Source organism: Neohortaea acidophila (assembly GCF_010093505.1).
Source record: "Neohortaea acidophila strain CBS 113389 unplaced genomic scaffold BDY17scaffold_4, whole genome shotgun sequence".
In the NCBI taxonomy this organism is placed as follows: Eukaryota; Fungi; Ascomycota; class Dothideomycetes; order Mycosphaerellales; family Teratosphaeriaceae; genus Neohortaea; species Neohortaea acidophila.
Genome location: NW_022985513.1, coordinates 150673 through 165404, shown reverse-complemented (window position 1 = coordinate 165404; position 14732 = coordinate 150673). Strand labels below are relative to the sequence as shown.

Below are 14732 nucleotides of genomic sequence, written 5' to 3'. Positions count from 1 at the left end.
GCAGCAAGCACCGAGTCAAAGTGCGCCAGTGACGCTGATCAGGAATCAAGCGCGAGATGTTTCTGACCCTATGCAAAACGGCTTCCATTCGAAGGAGTTGAATACACCTCCCACCGTGAGGTGTCCGATGTGTGACTTCGAAGGGGACACAGACGCAGTTTCATATCATGTTCAGCAGCATTTGGACTGAAGCTCCAAGCGCATTGCCTCCTCGGAGTTCACAACGAGAAGGGAAATATCAAAACCGAAATATACAGCCGAAAGCCGCGATCACTACCGTACATCGTGAGGGAACACTTCAGACTCCTTGATCCCCTCTGCGCTGCATGGCTGCCACATATCTCTCCGAAGCGGAAGACCACCCCCGACAACCCCTCGATCGTCCGTCTGCGTCTCCATCTTCACCCCCTGTTGCTGGGCGACTCCTCCTCTTACACACTCATGCGCCTCGAGCTTCCAGCCCGACCCTGCTGTTGCTCAAGCAGCTCAAGCGCCGCCTTGCGAATCTTGGCCTTCTTGTGGAGATGATGTTCGCGGATCTTGTCGTCAACTTGACGGCATCCAAAGAATGACACATCGGTATCCTCGGGTGGAAGGCATCGCTCGAGCTCCAGCATGCAGAATTCCATTTCGCGTTCACCCTGCTCGAAGAACTCCATCCATTCGACATCGCTTCGCTGCTTATACACGGCATTGCGGCAGACCCGCGTGAAATACTCATTTGACCTGTCGAGGGGGCCACATGCGCTCGGCAGCATCTTCGCGACGTGGTCGAGTAAAGCGCGGTGGGCGAGTCGGAAAGCGGGCACGTCTCCTCGGATGCGCTGAGCGGCGAGCTTGTCGAGTGCGCCCATGGTTTCTTGAGCGAACCGATCCAGCATACACTGTCCGAATCGGATGAGGTAACTCAATTGTGCGTAGTAGGAACGGAAGATGTGATAGTGGAGCACCGGGGCATCGCTTTGCATCAGATCACTGACTTGAGCGGGAATCTCTCCGAGCGGCCTTCTGGTGTATCCGTTGAATTCCACGCGGAGGACGCCCTTGTCGATCGCATCGCCCAGGTTCCGGATGGTGCGCAATGGTTCCGTGAGGAAGGCGACAAGGTGATGCTCCGACACATCGCCGGGCGAGATTCTGTCGAGCTCTTTGCTGCTGTACATCCTCGCATCCTCCCCGGCCTCTTCTTCGTCTTCCTTTTGCAGGCTTTCAAGGTCCATGCCATACTCCCTGATGAACCTCCTCACGAGGTGTCCATCGCATTCTTTCACGACGTACTTTTCTGGCCGATGGCCCATGCCTTGAATTAGGCGGGTGTTGATTTCAAAATTGAGCCTCTGCAACATGTGGCCGGGGCGAAAATGGGCCAAAAGTTCGAAGAGCGCGTGTTGGACGTGACAGACTCCGTACGGCTCATCAAGCGCCACTCCGACCTCGACCGTCAAGATGCTGGCTTGGTTCAGAGCGGAAAGATTGCGGGTCAACAGTTTGTGCCCCGCCGCGATGGGCTCCTTCCAGCCAAGCACGCCATTCTTATTCACGTTGATGACGAATTCCTTCTTTGCATAGAGCAGGCTCGCGGCCTCCTCGTGGATTTGACGGCACGACGCCATGAACGCTGTCGAGGATCCAGGCTTGTCCTGGGAACTCGGGCGGAAGGCGTGTGCAGTCCGCAGGAATTCGACGGTATCACTTATCGGCCCCTGCCCTCGTAGCGTAGTACTCGCGAGAAGATGTTGGCGAACATGGAAATCCGCGGTGCTGGGGAGGAGTTCGCCGTAGATTCGGTTGCGAATCTCGCCGTGCAGATCCAGCAGGGAGACCTTGGTCGGGTCGGCTTTGACTGACATGGACCGAGCCGTGCGCTGTTTGGAAGTGGATGGCTCGCACGTAGCCATGGCGGATGGATTGCTGAGATGAGGCGGGGACAGAAGATGTGTAGCCGAGAAAAAGTGGACGAAGCCTCTGAGAAAGGTGGGAGATGGTGCCCAAAGGCATCGTTTGAAGAGAGGACGGGCATTCTTTTCAGGTGAAGAGGCAAGCAGCGAGGAACGCGACCTGTCTGATATCACGCTGCGGAATGGAGGGGTCGATGCGGGCGACGGATTGTACGACATGGACCTCCCTTCTGATTGGCCATGTGTACGATTCGGCCTTTGCTTCCTTGCAGCCTTTTATCGTACAGGTCACATATTTGACGGGGTGGTGGCGATGAGTGCACGTCGCCCAATCCTTTCGAATGCACCGAGTGCCCGCCAATCTCTCACTAGTGCTCTTCGTGCGGATGACGTGGCCGCTCCATGAAATGGAGTTTGTTTGCGATGCCCAGAGTTGAGGAGGAGACAAGGCTGGACGACGTGAGGGTCGAAATTGCTGAGTAATGGTCTCGACGATCGTCCCCTCTGACTGATGATGTGTAGGGCATCAATGTCAGACGAGAAGAGCTTGCTGACATTACAAAGATGGCAACACCCGCCTCATCTCCGAGCACAGCTCGTGGTCGCCTAGACCTCTCGCAACAATGCTCGATCCATTCACCTGTGCCGCGCTGGCCGCCATCATCCTCCTCGGCCTCCTTTACATTTCAACATGGCATCGCTCCGCGCCCCCCAGGTGCCCTCGCTATCCCCACACAGACCCCATCTTCGGCTCCGACTTTCAGAAAAAGACCCAAGCAGCGACCGCGCAAGGCCAGCGACAAGCCTGGTTCCGCGCCAACTTCCACTCCCTCGGGCGCACCTTCGAAGTGAAGCAATGGGGCAAACGCATCATCCACACCTGCGACCCGGCGAACGCGCAATTCATCCTCTACACGCAGTTTGAGCGCTTTGGTCTCGGGCCTTCACGGAGGCCGTCGCGGCCTTGGCTTGGAGAGGGGATTTTCACGATGGATGGTGAGGTTTGGCGAAAGGCGCGCGAGTTGGTTAAGCCTATTTTCCTCAAGGAGCAGATTGCGGATTTGGCGAGGTTGGAGAGGCATCTTGCTCGGTTGTTTGGGGAGTTGGATAAGGCTGGGCATGTGGTTGATTTGCAGCCGCTGTTTTTGAGAATGGTTAGTTGAGCTTGTTCATGCTGTTCGCTTTGTGGTTGATCCACGGCTCATATTGGACGACTAGTATCTCGACTACTCAATCGATCTGTTGTTCGGCGACGACGTCAATACCATCAGCGGAGAGTCCGCCAAAATCGACGCGGACGTCTTTATCGACGCCTGCGATCAGTCGCTCCTCCAAGTCGTACGTTCGCAGACACCATGGCCTCTACGTTGGTACTACGGATGGACAAAGACATGGAACCAACCCTTCCATTTATCCCAAGCATTCGTGGACCGACACGTCGACACCGCACTTCAAACCGCGCAAAACAAAGTCCCCAACACCGAGACCTCCTCACCAGCCTTCATCGACCAGCTCGTGCAGCACACGCGCAGCCCCGACCGTCTCTACCTCCGCAACCAAATGCTCAACATCTTCTTCCCCGCGCGCGACGCAGCCGGCATCGCCATCAGCCTGATCATCTTCTTCCTCGCACGCAATCCTGCGGTCTACACCCGCGTGCGCACCGAAGTGCAGCAACACACAGGCGGCAGCAGCAAATCAGTCGACACCCTGACCTACAACGCCGTCAAGCGCCTCACATACACCAACGCCGTCGTGAACGAGACACTCCGCCTCTACGGCCCAACGGGCCACATGCACCGCGACGTGCTAGCGGACACTACGCTCCCTCACGGCAGCGGCGCAGATGGTTCGCAGCCACTATTCGTGCGCAAGGGCTCTGCCGTGGTGATCCATATGCATGCCATCCAACGCGACGCGGCAGCCTGGGGATCCGACGCCAACGTCTTCCGCCCGGAACGGTGGCTGGAGGCATCAACGGCGGCGCAGCGGCGCGCTTGGGAGTATCTGCCTTTTTCTGGAGGCCCGCGGGTTTGCCCTGGGCAGGCTATGATGCTTGCGCAGCTTGTATATATTGTTGCAAGGTTTGCGCTGACGTATAGCGAGATTAGGAATGTGGATGTCGAGGAGGAGTTGGTGGAGGAGCATCGGATTTTGATGAAGATTCGGAATGGGGTGCAGGTTAGGCTTGTAGAATAGGGTCTTTGTTGATGGATTCGCTCAGGATGGGAATCTCTGGTATATTACGACTACGCGGTAAGGGGTATATGTTCTATCCACCATCACGACCAGACTTTCCAACACCGCCACCTCCTACATCCGCCTCACCCACATCTACACCACCTCCCAAACCCCCCCAACAACCCCCTTCCCGGCCTTTCCACTCTCCACCCCCTCACCCTCCAACTCCGCCAACCGCACCCGCTCCCTCAGCGCCCCAACCCCCTTAACATCAAACTCCCTCCGACAAAACCGGCACATCCGCAACGCACACCAACTACAAGAAAAGTGCTCCGCGTCATCGTCAATATGGCAAACGGCGCACTCGACAGGCGCCAGCTTGTTCCGCGAGGGCACGAGGCGGCTGTGCTCGCGGTAGCACTTGAGTTGTGTGAGGGTGAGGGGGCGCGAGTAGGCGAAGCCGGAGTGTTTGAAGTTGTGGCTGCGGAAGCGGTCGGTTGGGGGTGCGTTGTGGGTGTTTAGGGCGGAGGTGGGGCGGCGGGGGCGGGGTTTGGTTTGGGTGGTGGTCGTGGTGTGAGATGCTAGGGCGGAGTCGGAGGTGCGTTGGATGTTTTCGGCGCGGCGGCGGGAGGCGGAGAGGCTGTTGAGGAAGGAGGAGGCGGATTGCAGGCTTTGCGCTTCCTGGGGTGTTGTGAGTAGTGGATAGGAGGAGGGAGGTGAGGAGGGTTGGGACTCACGTGGAAGACTTCGGGGCCTGTACTTCTGCGCCGCGGCTTGACGATGTGGATCTCTTGCGGTGCGGTGGGGAGATCTGGCGTGTCCATACGATCCAGCAACCCATACTTGTGCGGGCTGTCTTCCGGGAGTGGAGAAGGGGCGGGTATGCTGGGCGACAAGGCTAAAGTGCGTGAAGGCGCGTTTGCTCGTTGGAGGTCCGGCTCGCTTTTGCTCCCCTTGCACGGCTTGTGGTGTTTAAGTGGTGTGTCAGTCTCGGACGGACGCGCATTGGCTGCCTGGCTGGGAGTCTGCCGAGGAGTGTCGTGAATGACTGTCGCTGGTGAATACGACTGAGGCCGTACCGCATCCGGCGATTCGTCTGACACTTCCACCTCTGCCACCTCATTGTCGCCCATGCAGTCTTCCTGGGACGTTTGATCCGGTCTCTCATCCTCAGGACCATCGAGGCCAACTGCGCAGGGCGGTTGATACGCTTGCCTTGGTGCAGCGGCGGGCTTGGTCGGCAAAGGCGATTTCGAATCAACTCGCTTGCTGAACAAAAGACTAGCGGAGCCCTTTCGCAGCATCCGCACAGGCCGTCTCACAGTGCTCCGTACGCTCGCACGGTCATCCAACGGCAGAGCGGGAGCAGAGGACACATTGTTGCCCATGATGAGCGCGGTGTTCACCAGTGGGCTTGGAGTGGCGGGAGTCTTGGGGAGGTGCTCAGCCTTGGAACGCGGTACCTGGACGATCGTAGTATTGTTTGATGTGCGAGCATGATCGATCCGCTGCCGGAGGTCTGAAAGGGGAAGGAAAGTCAGGCCATTGGTGCGGGTGAGGTCGAGGGGAGGTGGGCGGTGGAGGCGAGAGATTGCTGCTGGGCGGCAACGTGGCTCGCATGTGTTTGTTGATGGCGAGGCTGGGGCAGCTTCGACTGCGGGTGCTGTTTGCAGTGGTGTTTCCGGCGCGGTGACTGTGATGGTGGGTTGCGGCTGCGGTTTCGGGTAGACGATCTTGACTTCGATCTCTGGGATTCTTGCCTTGCGAGAGGGTGCTGTTCGGCGCATTAGCTGTCGCCTCCCGTGTTGCAGCGCGGTTGTTTGCTCGGGCCAGTGCGGAAGCTGCGACTTACCGTGTTCTTCGCGGAAGAAGCCAATGACGTCTCGAAACATATCAGACTGTCGTTTGTCGGCCATGGCCTGTTTCGCAACATCATCGAGAGGTGAGAGAGAATCGCAGGGCGAAACGCTTTTGGAGCGCGGTTGCTGTGACATGACGACAAGGAAAAGTGATTCACACGTCTTGCGAGGGGGATGCGAAAAAAGAGTCAGGAGAAGAGTGAGGAATATAATAAGACAACCACCAACAGGGCGTCGGGAGACTGACAGCAAACGTTGCCAACGGCCGACATGGATGTGATGGCGCACGTTGGAAAGTGACAAGGACCGCGACGACTTCCCTTTATTATACGATGCAATGCGTCAGCTAAGTCAGTGCGACGAGGGAAAAGGCCAGTGAAAGACGAGCGTCATGATCAGGGCAAGAGTGCAGGCTGCATGCACGCTGCACGACGCATAAGGCATTGGCGGAGAGCGACAGACACGTCGTTTCAGCGCGGGCGTACGAGCAGCCAGGCGGAATGCCGGGTTCGTGAGGTGTAGCATTGCATGTACCTGCCGCCCGGTGACTGACCTCATCAGCCGCTGCGCTGGCACACACACAGGGCAGGCAGGCCAGCAGAGGGGGAGGGGGGCATTTGCCCAATGCGACGCGGCCGCGGGTTCGCATGATTTGACGGCGGGTGGAATTGCATTGCGCCGATGCATCGAGATAACAGCCTACATCCCTGCTCCGGCGAATGAAGTGCCAGGGGCGGCGGGCGTGCGATGCGCCCTCCCTGCACCACCCCAATCTCCCGCGAGACCAGGGTTTGCCGTGCGGCCGACTGTCCTGCGCGCCGGCACATTGCGCGAACGGCGGTGTGATGACCGGGATGTGCAAGGACGAGATGCAGAACAAGTCGGAAGATGCAATCAAGCGATGGAGATGAGCGGCCGCCGGCGCATGCAATGCCGGCACCGCATTCTCCGCCCTCCCCTCGAACCTTATTTCGTGCTGCTCCGAGCCAATGGATATCACAATCTTTTCAACAGGACTCGAGCTACCAATGGACTATGCCAACATAACCTGACGCATCATCTGAGCTTCCACGCAGCATCCACGACCTGTTCAAAAGTCCTTGAGCAACGCACTGTACTCGCCAGTGTACTCCCCAGTGTATTTGCTCCGCTCCATCCACTCGCGCGCCGACCGCACTCGATCCGGCAAGATGTGATCGAGAAGGGCATAGTCCCTCCTGGTCAGCCCGGTGTTGCCCTTGCTCGCCTTCCACAAATTGTAGAAATTCTCGCCGTACGACAGTGTCAGCGTCGACTGGTCCGTCGTCGAGCGATACCCAAGCTTCGTGTTCGCGCCGTCCGGGGGCGTGCCAAAGGCCATCTCGCATCACGTTTCCGCTGAAAAGAGAAGATATTTGAGCGAAGTCGAGCATGGGATTGGAGGTCTTTCATGAGCGCTTCGGACATCTTGAGGCTCCGTACGGGCAGGGATACAATGTCTGAGAAAGATCAATGATGTTGCTGCTGCCATTCCATCAATTGGCGACGCTAGAAGACTGCCCTGAAGCGGAAGGCGCCACCCACGCGAGGCTGTCGACATCAATACGTGATCAGCCCCGGTCCCTCGGCAGCTTTCATAAATCTGACTAATGCCTCCCACGTCGAACGTCATATCGACTTCACGTTCAGGAATCGGCGTCTCAGTGTCCACTAGCTGTCGTAATTGCTGGCGAAGAGGTTTGATCGCGCTCGGCTGACAAACGTTCACACACCAGGCGTCATCGAAGCGTGACGAGCCATTGGTATATATATATACCCTTGCAGACTCGAGACTTGGGCTGTTTTCTAGATCATCCATACCACGCACGTGTCGTTTCATCGTCCTTTAAATCTAAATCCACTTCTCACACCATCCCATGGCAAGCGCAAAGCTCTTCAGAGTCGATGGGCTCGTGGCCCTCATCACCGGCGGCGGCAGCGGCCTAGGCCGAATGATGGCACACGCCCTGGCATCCAACGGCGCCCACAAAGTGTACATCTTCGGGCGCCGCGAGGACAAGCTAAAGCAGGCGGCAGAAGGCCACGACAACATCATCCCCATTCAAGGCGACGCGCTCGACAAAGACGCCCTCCAAGCCGCGGCGGAGCGCGTGAAGGCCGAAGTGGGCTATCTCAACGTGCTCATCGTCAACAGCGGAGCGACGGGACCAATTGCAAAGCTGCCCCCATCCGGCTCGATCGGGGATTTGCAGGAGCACTTCTGGTCATATTCGACGGACGAGATTAATCATGTGTTTGCCCTGAACAACACGGCCGCGTTCTTCACCCTCGTCGCTTTCCTCGAATTATTGCACGCCGGCAATGAGAAGAAGAACCGCCCGGACATCCAGAGCTCCGTCATATTCACCGCTAGTATCGCCGGGTACGCGCGAGCACTGGCTACCGGCGTGGCGTACATTCCCAGCAAAGCGGCGACGATCCAGTCTACCAAAATGTACTCCACGCTGTTGGCGAAGTGGAATATTCGCGTCAACGCCATCGCGCCGGGCATGTACCCTAGTAAGAAGATGCTTCCCATGATTAAACTTTGAAGAAGCACTGCTGACTTACGTCTTGTAGGCGAGATGACGGAAAGCATCCTGGGGAATCCCAAGTTGCTGGAAACAATACCGGCGCACCGGTATGGGACGGAAGAGGACATGCAGGGCTTGATATTGTTCCTCACTTCTCGTGCTGGGGCGTATATCAACGGAGATGTGTTGATTACCGATGGCGGACGATTGAGCCAGATGCCAGCATCGTACTGAGTAAACATCGTGATTTCATCCCTTGCAAACGTAACTATTTACGTTGAGCCAGCTCGTTCCAAATCTCCTGGAAAGAACCTCCGCATCCAACGTCCACCATGGAATATTGGAATAGGACGGCCTTTGAGTGACATGTCGCTCTGCACATACATCCTCTCAACAAGCCGAAATGAGTCGTGCCGAAAACCAACGCATCTTCACGCCTTCAATTCCGAGTCGTACCTGTGCTCGACAACACTAGCATGCCGCCCGGCATACTTCTCCGCCTCCGCCAACGACGCACTTCGATGCGCCGCGCCCGACTCCTGAATCTCCGTAAAGCGCACCGTCGGCACAAAGCCCTTGGACTTCCACGCCCGGCCGACCTTCAAGTACAGCTCGTCGACTTCCTCCAGGCTGAAGCCCTTGGTTTCGTAGATCAGGCCCCAGACGAAGAAGATGCAGATGAAGCAGAAGCTGCCCCAGAGGAAGAAGACTTTGGACTGCAGGTCGGCGTTGCCTGGGCCGCTGTCGACTAGGTAGGGCGTCATGTAGCCGATGGCCCAGTTGAGGAGCCAGTTGCTTGCGGTCGTCATCGAGAGGGATTTGGCTCTGGTTTTGAGGGGGAAGATCTCTCCTGTGATAATCCAGGCGCAGGGACCCCAGCTGCATGCAAACTGTGGTAAAGAACATGATTAGCTGTCATCTCAAAACGACTTTTACGCTGATGCTGTGCAACTTACGAAGAAGATGTAGAAACACACAAAAGCAATCAGACACTGCTGGCCCGCCTGATTGCTAAGTCCAATACCGGTGCCTACACCAGCGACAATGAACTGGCATGCAGCCATGCCAATGGCACCGAAGAGAAGTAGAGGCCGGCGTCCCCACGACTCGACCAGATACAGGCCGGGAAAGGTGGAGACAACGTTGACGGAGGCGGTGATGACGCTGATGAGGAAGGGATTCTTCAGCCCGGAGTTCTTGAAATACTGCGTGCCGTAGTAGAAGATGAAGTTGACGCCGGTGAGTTGTTGCAGGGCTTGCAGGAGGCAGCCAGTCAAGAGACGCTTGCCGTAGTTGCCCCGGAAGCAGTCTGCGTACGTTGACTTGCCAAGGGACAAGTCGTACTCGTGCGTAGCTTGGACCTCGGCCAGCTCATCAATGATGGCGGGATGGTCGACGGGGAGCTGGCGAAGCTTGCCCAGAGACTTCGCCGCTCGGTCGGGCTTGCCACGTCTGATCCACATACGAGGCGTCTCGGGCAGGAAGATCAATCCGATGAGCAGGATGAGTCCCCAAGCGAACTGGACAGCGATGGGAATGCGGTAGCATGCCGTTGACTGAATATCGGCGGTCGAGTGATCGACGACCGAAGCGATGAGGAGACCGATGGTGATGCACAGCTGGTAGCAGCCGACAATCGTTCCACGAATCCACTTCGGCGCCGTCTCGGACTGGTAGATGGGAATGGTCGCAGACGACCAGCCGACACCCAGACCGGCGAAGAAGCGTCCTGCCAGAAGGAGGCCGAGAGAGGTCGAGGCAGTCTGCAACACGACGCCAAACATGAAGACGCAGATACCGATCATGAGCCCGATGCGACGACCAAAAAAGTCTGCTGCTGGGGCGGCGGAGAGGGCGCCGAAGAATGTACCTGCGGAGAGGATGGAGACGATCTGGCTGGATTGCGAGGAGGTGATGGCCGGGTTTCCCATGCTGTCTTTTGCGCCGGTGGAGAAGAGCTGCAGCCAGTAGGGCATGGCGATGACACCACTGATGTTGCCGGTGTCATAGCCGTATAGCACACCACCAAAGGCGACGAACAGGCCGATCAGAATGGCGGGCCATGCCTTGCCAGCATCGTCGGGCGGCGGCTTGATAACGAAACGCACCATGAGGGAGGGAGGTATGAGGTACAGTTGATGGAAGTAACTGCGAGAAAGAAGGAATCAACCCAATCGGTGGAAATGTCGACGAAAGTACACAGAACATGGCGGGAGCTGCTTCATTATAAGTTCTTCGACCGTACCAACGTGGGCGGCACGCCATCTCTCGAGATCAACACCCCGCACCTCAATGCAGCGCTTGATCATTCTCCGCAGACCGCGTCGGGGGCATTTGACGGGGAAATCGTGCAGATCACACTGCGAGTATTCGAGCTAGTAACGCACGGTGTGTTGGTAAACTTGCTGGAGTCGAAGGGAGTGGAGTGATGCCGTTCGTGCTGTGCATCAAACCCACCAGCCTGACGCCACGAGCTAGGGTGGAAGAGGCATGGTTTCGGGCCTTCTCGAGGCCTCGGTGTCCACATGGCCGTTCCGCCGTCCAAGGCTGGTGCGAGAGGAGATGGGCCGCTCGGCGTTTGGGTTGTTTCTCAACCGTTCTGGCCATTGCCGTCATTTACCCATGCCGTGATTGTTGCCAGACCGGGAAACGAGGGCAATCGCCACTTGCTCGAAATCAAGTCGCTCATCGTGCATGCGGTGCTCAGAAGAGAACTGCCGTCCGTGCCGAGCCCGGAGGTCGAAACAAGCAGTGTGCCGCGCGAGTTGGCGAGATCGCAGCTCCACTTTCGTCGGATGGCTGTATTCATGTAGATGAACGGTATTGTTCAGCAACAACACGACTGGACCGTGGTTTGCCATCGAATCCGAGGGATTGTAGGGTTTCTTCATGAGATGTGGACCCGAGCGCCGGACTGCTGCCTCAGGCAGGCAACAACGTCATCTTGTGAGATGACGGAGCTTACCTCACCCGTCTAACAATTGTCCCGCAAGGCAGCAGACGCATGTCTCGACTCCATTGCTCAGCGGATCTTGCTTTCACGAGCACAGCCTATAATGCGTGGCGTTAAGGCACAAGACTGGCACTGGGCGAGATGCTCCGTCGTAGCCACACAAAATCATTGAATGGCTGTGAGCAGTGGTGAGAGATGGTGTCGACAAGTGTTCCTGTCGCCGAGGACTGACAATACCAACAGTTAGCGACGGCACGTCAAAGTATGATTCTTTCCAGACTTCAGCGGTGGGACACTGAGGATCAACGGCCGTTTGTAGTGCGATGAAGGCCGACCCTCGTGCCGACTCTGCGTCGTGTCGAAACGAGAGTGTAGCTTTGTCACTCGAGGCGATACCGTTGCGTCCACGTCAAAGACGCATCAAACGCCGCGCCCGATAAGCGACTCCATCCCTCCTGGCAACATTGAGCTGCCCCTCAATGCAACCGAAAATGGCGCTGGAGACACCGAGCAGATTAATATGCAGCACGCCGCTCTCCTCACCCACGTGATGACAGACCCAACTCTCTTCGAGCTCGGTGACGGCATCGGGGAGCATTTCAGCAACATCTCCTTTCTCCTCAACGAGGCGCAAAAAGCCCCATTTCTCATGTACCAGCTTCTCGCCTTCTCCGCCCGCCACCTCGCCTTTCTCCACCCCGAATCAGCAACGAGCCATCTTCAGCAAGCCGTCCGTCTGCAGACCCATGGCCTCGCTCTCTTCAACACCGCCACCGCCGCTGGGTATCCTGTAAATGAGGCCGACGCTACCAGCATCCTTTTGTTCTCCGTCATCCTCGGCCACCATGTCCTTACCGATACCCTGTCTGCGCGAAATTATGATGGATGGGGAGCCTTCGCCACGAGCTTCGGCCGCTGCACCAGCATCCAGCGAGGAATTCCGGCCGTCGCACGCTCTGCCTGGCCATCGTTGCTTCAGACGGAATTACACCCCATCTTATCCGGAAGCTCGACAATCCATTCTCGTGCACCTCAAGGATCCCAATGCCAAGCAGTGCTACGATGGATTGAGAGCTCCCCGCTTAGCGACGAGGGTCAGAAAGAAATATACCGCGTCGTGCTGCGTTATCTGCAACTCGGCTACGACTTGCTGGAGGATAACGGGCCCGTCGGCGGCAACAAATTTCGAATGGTCTTCTCGTGGCCTCACCTCGTACCTGCCGAGTTCTCGAGATGGCTTGAAGAAGGGAAGCCGGAGGCTCTTGTGATATTCATCTACTACGCCGTGTTGTTGAAGCGTGCAAAGACTCTCTGGCCCATTCAGGACGCCGGCGACTACAATCTCGACCTCGCCAAGGATGGCCTCGAGCCTCAGTGGCATTATTGGATTGAAGCTGCAAATGGCATCCAAGTCTAAATCCCAAAGCTACACAGAACCAGGAGCAAACGACTTCTATTCTATCCTTGCTCACCTCGAATTGTTGTACCGAAGCGCAGCCTCCACCAAGACGATACTAGCCCATCATGCTTCCTCCAACATCTCCGGCGCTCGCTTCTTCGCCTGGAACAGCATACCAAAAGACAACACATTCCCAGTCCTCTGCATCACCGATCGCTTCTCTTCCCTATCCAGCCGTCCGACGAGAGTGACTCCATCCCGATCCAAATGAAGACACGGATTCTCAGGCAGATACCGCCGAGGATGCCAAACATTCCAAACAATCGAGCTCACGAGCATGGGCGCCGCCTCAAACACGTAAAAGTACCACTCATACCGTCGCAACGGTGTGAGCTTCTCCAACGCCGGGTAATCATAGATGTCGAGCGCCACGTCGCCTGAATTCTGGACCAGGCGAAAGACGCTCCGGGTCAGTATCATCGCCATGCTCGCGTACAGCGCGAGCAGGGGCGCGGTAATGGCCGCGCTCGCAGTCTTGGTCTTACTGCATCGCCAGTGGAAGATGATGGCGAGGGAGTAGCAGGTCATGATGTTCACGATCTGCAGTGCCAGCGAGGCGATCGTCAAGTGACTTCCGATCTCTTGCTTCGACGGGGACGAGGACGGATTGGAGATGAAGCCGACGCCGACGCCGTTCAACCCCTCTACAATCGCCACAAAGCCGCCGAAGAGAGCGAAGACCATGTTTGGAGGGATGGTCGCTTCGTGCGGGACGTAGAAGAAGATGCGCGCCAGGATGTGGTAGTTGGCTAGTTCGAGGAGGGGACTGTTTGACAAAGTGCAATTGGTCAATGGGTCGTCTCGGGGTCGGGAAAGGATCAGACGCACGGGGAAATATAAATAAAAACTTCGCTGATGATAAAGCAAGCCAAGTTGGGCGTGGAGTACAAGTAGTTGAACGCGCCATACTCTCGAAGAGCATAGGCGATCGTGTACAGGACTGCGCAGAATGCTTGGACGCCTGTCAAGTGCCGGTCATTGTATCGGCTGTTTGTCGAGTCAGCAAAAGCCACATCCATGTGGACTACGTGCGAAGCACAAGGGCGTACCGGCATTGCCATATATGGCCAACTGCTGAGAGTGCGAACAAGACGATAAACACGACTGGCGCGACGTCGTTGGGTGCGTAGACGTACAGACTTCCGAGGACTGTTATTAACAATCAGTTATGGAGAAGCATCAGTACCTGAGTAGTCGATGAATACCCACTTGGACGTCCGTCTGTCATGGTGGCTTTCGGCTGACGACAAGGCTGGGCAGGGTAGGCTTCAGACCAAGGGAATTGTTGCAACTGTTGACTACCAGCAAACACGACACGGGAGATGGACGCATTTTTATACAATTCGTCCTATCCTCGATCACGGACTGGGAGCCTGTGAAGGACACGCGTGTTATCTAATCGGCGAGGCTCGGGCGAAGACGGATTCCGGGAAAAGCATCAGGCTGCCACAATGCGGCGGGAAGGAGCCGCTCACGCGTGTTAGCTAAGCAGACCTCAAACTCCAACGGGCTCCGTTCACTCGACTCTATCTACAGGCATCGATGGGGTTCGGAATGTTGATCAGTCGCATGGTGTCGAGCATGGGCCCTGAAGCGATACGCAAGAAGGGTAACTGATCAACATCGACGTGTCTGACGGACACGCTGCAGTGTAAACCTACCGACGGGCTTAAGCGATATTTCCGAAGTAAGCGGACTTATTAGAATCGCATTGGAAATGCATTTGCATACACCTTCTTCAAGCCACATTGTGCAGAGTACTCAACATGGAGCCCGACATTCAGGTCCCTCGGTGCTTGTCGCTCTTTTGACACGAGAAGGCAGATTAAA

General features: G+C 56.7%; 9 protein-coding genes across 9 annotated transcripts; 5 read left to right on the top strand and 4 right to left on the bottom strand.

Moving 5' to 3' along the window:
- Window positions 1–310: 310 nt before the first annotated feature.
- On the bottom strand, window positions 311–2319 carry BDY17DRAFT_117067 (uncharacterized protein). The gene has a single exon (XM_033729268.1). It carries the CDS (start codon window positions 2115–2117, stop codon window positions 432–434), a length of 1686 nt encoding a protein of 561 aa, XP_033590444.1. The 5' UTR covers window positions 2118–2319; the 3' UTR covers window positions 311–431.
- BDY17DRAFT_117049 (cytochrome P450) lies at window positions 2320–4165 on the top strand. Its single transcript, XM_033729265.1, has 2 exons — window positions 2320–3052; window positions 3117–4165. Exons 1-2 carry the CDS (start codon window positions 2522–2524, stop codon window positions 4095–4097), a joined length of 1512 nt encoding a protein of 503 aa, XP_033590443.1. The 5' UTR covers window positions 2320–2521; the 3' UTR covers window positions 4098–4165.
- BDY17DRAFT_117143 (uncharacterized protein) lies at window positions 4117–6181 on the bottom strand. The gene is made up of 2 exons (XM_033729269.1): window positions 4817–6181; window positions 4117–4760 (listed from the first exon to the last, which is right to left on the bottom strand). Exons 1-2 carry the CDS (start codon window positions 6071–6073, stop codon window positions 4233–4235), a joined length of 1785 nt encoding a protein of 594 aa, XP_033590442.1. The 5' UTR covers window positions 6074–6181; the 3' UTR covers window positions 4117–4232.
- A 551-nt stretch (window positions 6182–6732) lies between these two features.
- On the top strand, window positions 6733–7588 carry BDY17DRAFT_117043 (uncharacterized protein). The gene has a single exon (XM_033729264.1). The coding sequence runs from the start codon at window positions 6840–6842 to the stop codon at window positions 7317–7319; it is 480 nt and encodes a 159-aa protein (XP_033590441.1). The 5' UTR covers window positions 6733–6839; the 3' UTR covers window positions 7320–7588.
- A 245-nt stretch (window positions 7589–7833) lies between these two features.
- On the top strand, window positions 7834–8724 carry BDY17DRAFT_316047 (uncharacterized protein; the record flags this gene model as incomplete). Its single annotated transcript, XM_033735980.1, has 2 exons — window positions 7834–8476; window positions 8537–8724. 2 exons carry the CDS (start codon window positions 7834–7836, stop codon window positions 8722–8724), a joined length of 831 nt encoding a protein of 276 aa, XP_033590440.1.
- Window positions 8725–8921: 197 nt separating this feature from the next.
- On the bottom strand, window positions 8922–10601 carry BDY17DRAFT_316046 (general substrate transporter; the record flags this gene model as incomplete). The annotated part of the gene is made up of 2 exons (XM_033735979.1): window positions 8922–9380; window positions 9447–10601. The coding sequence occupies 2 exons, from the start codon at window positions 10599–10601 to the stop codon at window positions 8922–8924; spliced, it is 1614 nt and encodes a 537-aa protein (XP_033590439.1).
- Window positions 10602–10759: 158 nt separating this feature from the next.
- BDY17DRAFT_117059 (uncharacterized protein) lies at window positions 10760–11673 on the top strand. Its single transcript, XM_033729267.1, has one exon. It carries the CDS (start codon window positions 10919–10921, stop codon window positions 11381–11383), a length of 465 nt encoding a protein of 154 aa, XP_033590438.1. The 5' UTR covers window positions 10760–10918; the 3' UTR covers window positions 11384–11673.
- On the top strand, window positions 11674–12912 carry BDY17DRAFT_117058 (uncharacterized protein). The gene has a single exon (XM_033729266.1). It carries the CDS (start codon window positions 11964–11966, stop codon window positions 12858–12860), a length of 897 nt encoding a protein of 298 aa, XP_033590437.1. The 5' UTR covers window positions 11674–11963; the 3' UTR covers window positions 12861–12912.
- A 53-nt stretch (window positions 12913–12965) lies between these two features.
- Window positions 12966–14130, bottom strand: BDY17DRAFT_309236 (putative RTA1 domain protein; the record flags this gene model as incomplete). The annotated part of the gene is made up of 4 exons (XM_033735306.1): window positions 12966–13668; window positions 13731–13889; window positions 13952–14051; window positions 14112–14130. 4 exons carry the CDS (start codon window positions 14128–14130, stop codon window positions 12966–12968), a joined length of 981 nt encoding a protein of 326 aa, XP_033590436.1.
- Window positions 14131–14732: the final 602 nt, after the last annotated feature.

What these genes read in the sequence shown, in the direction of transcription:
- BDY17DRAFT_117067 (XM_033729268.1), bottom strand. Translation starts at nt 2,117, where the DNA reads ATGTCGTACAATCCGTCGCCCGCATCGACCCCTCCATTCCGCAGCGTG.
- BDY17DRAFT_117049 (XM_033729265.1), top strand. Translation starts at nt 2,522, where the DNA reads ATGCTCGATCCATTCACCTGTGCCGCGCTGGCCGCCATCATCCTCCTC. An exon ending in AGCCGCTGTTTTTGAGAATG is followed by an intron (nt 3,053 to 3,116) that starts GTTAGTTGAGCT and finishes TTGGACGACTAG; the next exon opens with TATCTCGACTACTCAATCGA.
- BDY17DRAFT_117143 (XM_033729269.1), bottom strand. Translation starts at nt 6,073, where the DNA reads ATGTCACAGCAACCGCGCTCCAAAAGCGTTTCGCCCTGCGATTCTCTC. An exon ending in CAGGCCCCGAAGTCTTCCAC is followed by an intron (nt 4,761 to 4,816) that starts GTGAGTCCCAAC and finishes ACAACACCCCAG; the next exon opens with GAAGCGCAAAGCCTGCAATC.
- BDY17DRAFT_117043 (XM_033729264.1), top strand. Translation starts at nt 6,840, where the DNA reads ATGGAGATGAGCGGCCGCCGGCGCATGCAATGCCGGCACCGCATTCTC.
- BDY17DRAFT_117059 (XM_033729267.1), top strand. Translation starts at nt 10,919, where the DNA reads ATGCCGTTCGTGCTGTGCATCAAACCCACCAGCCTGACGCCACGAGCT.
- BDY17DRAFT_117058 (XM_033729266.1), top strand. Translation starts at nt 11,964, where the DNA reads ATGCAGCACGCCGCTCTCCTCACCCACGTGATGACAGACCCAACTCTC.